Here is an 8031-nt window from a genome sequence, read left to right on the forward strand (position 1 = left end):
CGGGGCTGCCGAACTGATACGGGGTCCGCGGGGTGGTCATGGAGACAACTGCAGGGCTGCCGAGCTGATACGGGGTCCGCGGGGTGGTCCCCGCAATCCTTCCTTCTTGGAACTTCATGCCCAACTGCAGCGCCGACTGGGCCCTTGGAGATGTCATTTTCCAGCAAGATCCTGGGGCCACGGATGTCCGAGCAGAAGCAGAAGGTCAGAGCAGAAGGTCGGAGAGAGGCCTGACTGTGGGCCCTCGACCCGGGATGAGGGCAAACAGACGAGAAGGCTGAGCGCGAAGCGGGACCCGAGCTCCGGGTGTTCGTGCAGCACCTGTCACAAGGCAGCCTGTGCGGACACGGGGCGGGGTGGGATCCACACAGCTCAGCCCGGCCCAGCCTCGAGGACAGACGCGCCCAGCGGGGACAGCCAGCGAGGACAGCCCCGCGCGCGTGCCCTGCAGTGACACTGGGCGGTGGCTTCTTGGCGTGCTGGCTGGAATCGGGTTGCCGGCTCGCCTCTCCAACCCCTTGCTCTGCACGTGAGGAAACTCAAGCAGGACAGCCAGCGCGCCCGCTACGTGCAGGGGGCCCGGCGGAGTCGCCGTGCGGGTGGTGGGGCTCCGAGGCAACCCAAGCACCGCTAAGAACTTGGGAGCGGGCAGCTGTCCGGGGACTGGGCTTCTCCCGGCCCTCGGGGGCGGGTCAGGGGGTGTGAACAGGACCGGCGGGCTAGGCGGGGGAGGGAGGAGAACCAGCAATGGAGGAAGAGCTGTGAGCCAGCTGACGATGTCAGCTGATGCCACGGTGGACCCTGCAGGCTTTGCCCCGAGCCCTGGACAGTGTGTGCAGCTATGATAAAAACCACCCCAGGCCCTTGACACCACAGCCCATGAACAGTCCTGTAAAGCGGGCGCTATGATCTCCACCTGACAGGTGGGGAAACCGAGGCAAAGAGCAGTGAGTTACGCAACCTGGTGGCTGGGAACAGAGGTGGCCCCGACCAGACTGAGGCTGGACCACACCGGAGCCTAGGTGTTCTGAAAGCCACCCAGGCATCGATACCACCTGCCTGGTTGCTTAGGAATCTTCAGCCAAGGCAACACGGTGCGTGAACCCCCCAGTCCGTCATTTTGCACCAGGACCCGTTTAACGTGGGCCTGGCTCCCCCCCCAGCCCGGCAGCCTCCCCGAGGGCAGGAGGCACCCGCAGGGCTCGCTGTTGGCTGAGTCCAAGGCAAAGCGAGCATCACAGAACTCAAAGCACACCTTCCACCCACCCCAGCCCTTCCTGCGGACACGCACTCAGATGTTCTCCTGGCTTGGGTATCCGTCAGACGTCCACAGATGCCGCTTTCCTGACAGGCTGCGGAGAAACCCCCGTACACTGGGACCCTCGCGTAAAGGGCAAAGTGCTCCCTGCTGCGATATTGTCAGATGGGGCCTACGTGGCACAGAAGGTGCTCGGAGACCTCCGGGCTCACGTGGCGTGTTTCCCTGAAACGGTGGCAGAGCCTCAAAGCCAGACGTTCTCTCTGGGGCAGTGGGGGAACAGGGTGGTCAGAAGGAAGCCAGTCCCACCCCTGAGGATGGCAGCAGTCCCTGTTTTTACAGACAGGTACCCGGAGGCCCAGAGAGGGAAGCCGGCTCACCCGAGGTCACACAGAGGTCCGGCAGGTGGGGCTGAGGGTCCAAGGAGCTCAGGCACTGACGGGGCTGGTTGACGCTGGAGGGCTGAGATGGGGCTGGAGGGGCCTGGGACGGCCATGAACGCTGCCTTCCAGCTCCGGAAGGCCACAAGGACCCAGCAGAGGGAAGAACTGGGGCCAGGGGTCAAGGTTACGGGGGGCATGGGGACTTGACCTGGTGAAACTCTCTTACGGTCCGAGCTGTCCATGCCCGAGTGGATCCCTGGGGCCACGCCATGACCCCAGACAGGAGCCCCCGCTGGAGGCCAAGAGCACACGCTTGGGGGCAGACAGAGCAGGGCTGGGGCTGGCTCTGCCTTCCTGGCTATGCGGGCAGGCGCCACGCCTGGAAATGGGAACACGCTTCTCGGCTCAGGGGAGGAGATGGGTTGTAACCACCACTCACACTAGAAAGCGTCATCGTGATGCCCCCAGTGGGTCAAGCCTTACCCATCCTTGGCCACACGTTACAAAGTTACCATTGTAACAGCTAATACACGCAGGGGCAGAAAAGGGTTCAAATGCAGCTCTGGCATTTGCAAACGTCATGAAGTGAAGCCAGGCACCTGACGGGCCCGCCCAGGCATCTGTTTCCCCATCTGTAGGTGGGGACACTCCAGCGGCCCTGAGAAAGGTCCCAGGAGCATCTGGTCCCGGCATGGGCCCCAAGGGAGCACCCCACAAGCCGAGGCTGCGTGACACTGAAGTAGGGTGCTGCCCGACACCCAAGAGACCTTGGCAATGGAAACATCCCTGAGTAAACAAAGACGCAGCACTCAGGTTGCTGTGCCTCGCGTCCTAGCGGCCCGAGGCCCGCTGCTCGGGCAGCCGGCGGGCTGGGCGCACATCTGACCGGTCCCCACGGCAGCTCGCAAGACCACGCAATCACCTTCAAGAAATACAACTGCCGTCTGAACACCACCCAAGTTTTCCTGCTGCGACTATTTTAACTGATTTCCAAGCTCCTCCGCGTGCCACGCACTCAGCACCCTCGGGCGCCACGCAGATCCCAGAAGAGGCAGCAACAGAGGCTCAGGGAGGTTTGACGATCCTGTGCTGGCAGGTGGCAGAGCTGGGATCTGAGGCCAAGGAAGCGCCCGTGTCTGTGCGGAGCCGGGGCTCTGGGGTCAGGCATCCGGCGAGCAGCTCAGCGTCCTGGCAGCTGGCCTGGCCTTGAGGCCCGGCAGCAGGAGAGGCCCGTCCAGAGGCCAGACACCTCCCCGCCCGCTCCCTTCACCACCAGACTTGCTGATTCCCTCTCACCAGCTCACAGCTCTCCCACAATGCAGACGATGCTCTGGACGGTCCGGGGGTCTGACAGGCGACTTCTCCAGAGGGAGGGTCCCACTCCCTTTTCTGGGACAGTAAGACTGGACGGTCCAAGAGTTCACCAAAGTCAGGGCTTGGGTCTAGAGAATATGCCATCTACCCCCAAACTACCTCATGGCCGGAAACCATAAAGAATCGAAGGGTCTCGGGTGGCGGGTTAGGAAGTGACCCTAGACGTGAGGGACCCACAGTTCGGAGACCAGAATGCCCAGGCTGAGTGAAAGCGTCCCGTTGGTTCCTGGGCAATGGCCACCCTTTGCAGATGCCATTTCGGATGAATTTCTGGGTCAGGATGATTTCTCTTTGGCCACACCTAATCCAGATGGAGCCACACACGGAAAACGGGCACCCGTGTCGTTACCTGTGCTAAGAGCCATGTGCTGCCATCTGGGAGACCCCCACCCGAGCTAAGGACAGTGGCCCCCGCGGATGGAACCGTCCGACCTCTCACCAAGTCACAGACTCCGGAAGCAGCACGCGGCCACCTTAGACCTGGAAGCAACGCCCTCTTGTCTCAGTTGATTTCTCATTGCAGAAGACAGGCGCACACAGTGAAGAAAACTGGGGAAAGTGACGGGCAGTATAGAGACGCAGAGGGGGGAGCAGTGGCTCGTTTGTCACCTCCACCAGGAGGACGCCGTGCACGGCTTGACCTACTTCCCTTAGTCTGCTCTCCTCCACTGTCTTGTAAAGTTGCAGTCATATAAGATATACAATCTTGTCCTCAGCTGCTGTCTAAATTAAGCTCTTCTTAAGCACGTTCTCCTAGCATGAAAAACCCCTGTCATACAGTTAACTAGAATGTTCCCGCCACCCCCAGAGGACAGGTTTCAGGAGGATATAGATGCCGTTTGTTCTCATCCACGGCTGAGCCCCGGGCCCGGAGCAGTGCTGGGCACGTAGCAGGCGTTTGGTAAACCTCTGTCGACTGGATGAACAATCGCATGGCTAGTATCCCATCGCTCCCCCCCACATGTAGCTGGTTTCTAACTTTCTGCTGCTGTCAGGAACGCCGTGGTGAACGTCTGTAGTGACAGCAGAGCCCACACTTGGATTAGAAATGTGTCTCTCTGCTCCAAATGCCGGGGCTGAGCCAGCCAGAGCAGGGGACCGGGTCTCAGGCTGTCTGGCACACACCCTCCTGGCCCCCGGAGGGCTGCCTTTCCTTCCCCAGCCCTCGGTTTCCCCTCTGTATGGGTAGGTGGCTTTGGACTGGAGCATCCCCCAGGCCCCTTCCAGCTCCGTGACCCTAACACAGCAGCCACAGGTACAGAAGAGGGCTGAGCCGGCCACCCAGCTCTCCACCTGGCCCTGCACTCCTGTTCTGGGCCTGCATCCCCCCCACCAAATCCATAATCCAAGATGACTGGTGTCCTTATAAAAAAGAAATAAGGACACAGATACACACAGAGGGAAGACCATGTGAGGACACAGGGAGGAGGCGGCCGTCTACACGGCCAGGAGAGAGGCCTCAGAAGAAACCAATCCTGCCCACACCTTGATGTCAGACTTCCAGCCTCCAGAAGTGTGAGAAGATAAATTTCTGCTGTTTAAGCTGCACGGTCTGTGGTTACTTTGTTACGGCGGTCCTGGAAGACTAACACAGTCCCCCACGAACCTCTGACCACCTGGGGAAATCCTACCCACCAGGCCTGCAGCTGCCCCGGGGAGGACATGCAGGCTCCAGGAGAGCACGGACCCGACGGGGGCAGAGCTGGCGCCGGAGCCCCTCCCAGCTCAGGTTCTTTCCTCTGCCCCGCCTTGCCCTGCCGTGACCACCTGGGCTGTGATGTTAGGAAGCCACCACGAGACTCACCATCATCTCCTGGGTCCCGCCAAGTGTGGGCCAGCATTGTACACAGAGCCAAAGGCGTTCCCTGCACACAGTGGGGAAACCGAGGCGGGGGTAACAGTGAATCAAGCAGCTAGTGAACTTATCTGATGCAGAACGCCAGCTCCTTCCACCTCACCATGCTGCCACTTGAACAATTTCCCTGGCCACTCGAAATGACTGTGCAACAACACATGGAGGCAACTGCATGCGCCCTTGATGCCAACCCCAGAGCCATCTCAAAGGCGCCCTGGGTTATCGGACTAAAGCAAGATACGCCTGCGGCCCCGATGGCATAAAGGAAAGGGGAGCCTCCCACCAGGGGTGCTTGTACAGGTCGCCTCAGAGTCTGACCATCGGCTCGCCTGGGCAGCCGGAGACTGGACCACGTGATCCCAGCCACACCTACTGGCGCCAAGCTCTGGCGGTGATGCCAGCCTTCCCTGGGCAGGGCCGTCAGGGGACCTGACCTTGTTGATGATGGAAGCCCCTGACCTGCCAGATGTGCACAGTGGCCAGACGTTAGAGCCCAAGAGCCCTGCACAAGGGACCACCATCTGCTCTCCCCCACCACGGCTGTGGGTGAAAACTACTGCCTTGCAAATCATCAGCTGGGCTGTGAGCGACAGGTCGAGGGGAGAGCATGCCCACTGCCAGTTCCGAAGGGCTCGGTTAACTCAGCAAGGCTGAGGTCTACTGACCCTTACAAGCTACCGAGGGAGGACCTACTGCATGGGGGGCTTCCCACTCCTACCTTATCCCCTCCAGGGAAGCAGCAATACTGCTTTTACACATCAGGAAGCCAAGCTCCAGAAGGGGCCACGATCTGTCCGAGACTAGCAGGTGGGCGCTGTGATTCAAACCCCAGTCTCCTTGTTCTTTCTGCCCATGATCCCCCAGGGCCCTGGTGCCCACGTACGCCTTCTCCCAGGACAACCACACATGAGGAGGGGGAAAGGCCAGTGCTCCTTCCGGGGTTCCCCCTGATTACAGGAGAGACCGGAGGTATCAATTATGGTCAAGGAAAGCCTAAAATTCCCCTGTGTGCACCCTGCCATTACCCCCACCTGCCATTAAATAAATGCGTCTGGAGGTTCTGTGAAGTCTTGGGGTGCCCCGCTCCCCAGCCACCTCCAGAGAACAGGTTGGCCATTTCAGAAATCCTCTTCTAGAGAATTCTGCCTCCTAGGGCCTGCCACTTGCTCCCCGCCGCTTTCCCAATTCCCACCGCCCATGTGGTCCCTCCTTCCTCACCTAGGAGGGGGAGGGAACTGTTTCCCCCTGGGAGGGGTTGGTCCCTGGAAGCACACCCCCCAAGCAGAGAGCACACAGTAAGTGCTCACTAAAGGCACACTCCCTCCCCAGTCCTCCCCAGCCCTCCCGGAAAAACAGCTGTCCCCACTGTTTTCTGCACCATGGCCAGAGGCCATACTGCAGTCTGCGGCCAGACAGGCTCAGGGGAGAGCACAGGAGTCCGAAACCTGGCCCAGCTGCGTGAGCTGAGCAAGTGACTCAAGTCTGGTGAGCCTTGGTCGCACCCTGAAAAATGGGGTGACGGCCCCTCCCTGCCAGGGAATGTAGGGAGAAGCCCTCAGCCCAGTGGCGAGCCCCAGAAGGCTCTCGAAAAGGGGCTCTGGTCACTCCAGACTCTCTCCAGGAGCCAAGGCCCCCGGCTCTAGGCCTCAGTTTCCCCAAGCGCACTAGGCGCGGCTGGCTTGTGGCGACGTGGGATTTTTCAGCGCCACACAGAGGCTGTCAGACCCAGCGAGTGCGTCGCCAGCGCCAGCTGTGGATATACGCAGGGGTGAGGGGCCGCAGAGAGGACGCGCGCACGTCCGGGCGGGTCGCACACACCTGCGGGCTCCGCGACCCCAAGTTTGACCCGGGCCAGCCCAGGGCGTCGGGCGTCGGCCTGACGGCCCCCCACCCAGGCGCTGCTGGAGCCGCACAAGGGCGGCGGCCCCTGACGCAAAGGCCCCATGTCACCACACCTCTCCGTGGCAGGGTCTACATTGGTCCCGTGCCCCCTCGCTGGACCCTGGCCGCCTCCTGCAGCCTGTGGCGACCCCGGACGCCAGGGAGAAGCAAAGGAGTGGCGCCTTCCAGACAGCCCGGCGCAGTCACCCCGGCGCCGCGCGGGGAAAGGGTCCCCAGTGCGCGCTGCCAAGCTCACCGCCTGGGGCGCAGGGACAGGGGGCTGCGCGCTGGACCCTCGGGACTGCAAGACCCTGAAGCAGAAGTTGGCTGGAGCAGACCCCCAGTCTGCAGGTGCAGCCACCCCAGCCCTCGCGGCGCCGCGACCCAGCTCGGGGACGCGCGGGTCCCTCGGTCCCCACACTCACCTGCGCTCATCTCAGCGGCAGCTCGGAGTCGGGTCGTCTGGGCTCTGCGCAGCCGATGCTTCTGCCCGCAGGTGCCGCGCCTACCGGCGCGAAGGGCCGCCCGCCCGCCTGCCCGGCTGTCTGCGCCCGCCTGCCCGCAGCGCCGCCGCAGCCCCGCGGCGCGTCCGCCCCTCCCCGCCCCGCCCCGCAGACCCCGCCCCGCCCCGCGGCCCCGCCCTTCGCCCGCCCCCCGCCGCTTTGCGGGCGGGGCGCACCCTGGGAAGTGTAGGCGCCGCTCCCCCGCCGCTCCACCTTCACGCCCCGACCCCCGCAGGGACGGACTACAGTCCCGGCAGGCTGCGCGGCCTGCGCATGCGCAGGCGGGCGACGCCGCTGCGGCCTCCCGCAGTCACTCGTGGGTCTCTGCGGAGTTGTCTACCGGGCCCGGCTGGCGGCCTGGCTGGCGACGGCCCGCGAGTGGCGAGACGGGCGGCCGAGTGAGAAGCAAGCTTGGTGCAGCTCTTGTTGAGTCGTGCATCTGCAAAGGGTCAACTTCCTCTTTCCCCAGTCCGCAGAGGGAGACTGAGGCGGGACTCGCCCACCCGTCCCGGCGAGGCTTGCGCTCCCAACTCTAGGTCTAGGGCTCGGCCAGGAGGGGCCGAGCAGAGGGGCCAGGAGCAGAGAGGCCAGAGGACAGCGGCTCCGGGGGAGACCCGAAGTCCTGCAGAGCCAGCCATGGGCAAGGCCGGTCGGACAAATCCCCACGTACCCTAGAAACCCAGAAGGCCTGGCTGGATGGCTGTCCTGCAGCTTTCCAGCTCCAATGCCTGTCCCCTGGAGCCTTTTGCCCAGAACACAAGTGGATGTGATGACGGA

At 62.7% G+C, this 8031-nt stretch overlaps 1 protein-coding gene across 25 annotated transcripts in view; it reads right to left on the bottom strand.

Moving 5' to 3' along the window:
- The window catches only part of ABLIM2 (actin binding LIM protein family member 2), a 150719-nt gene extending 143420 nt beyond the window's left edge, over positions 1 to 7299 (bottom strand). For all 25 annotated transcript variants that reach the window (XR_003432307.1, XR_003432306.1, XM_027103800.1 and 22 more), the window contains exon 1: positions 7177 to 7299. Coding sequence is in view for 23 of the 25 variants with exons in the window: in XM_027103800.1 (XP_026959601.1) it covers positions 7177 to 7186 (10 nt within the window). In the remaining 2 variants the exon portion in view is untranslated. The remainder of the gene's footprint in view (positions 1 to 7176) is intronic.
- Positions 7300 to 8031: the final 732 nt, after the last annotated feature.

The sequence above is a fragment of the Aethalodelphis obliquidens genome, unplaced genomic scaffold (assembly GCF_003676395.1).
Source record: "Aethalodelphis obliquidens isolate GAN/ISIS:26980383/991018 unplaced genomic scaffold, ASM367639v1 scaffold6, whole genome shotgun sequence".
NCBI classification, from domain to species: Eukaryota; Metazoa; Chordata; class Mammalia; order Artiodactyla; family Delphinidae; genus Aethalodelphis; species Aethalodelphis obliquidens.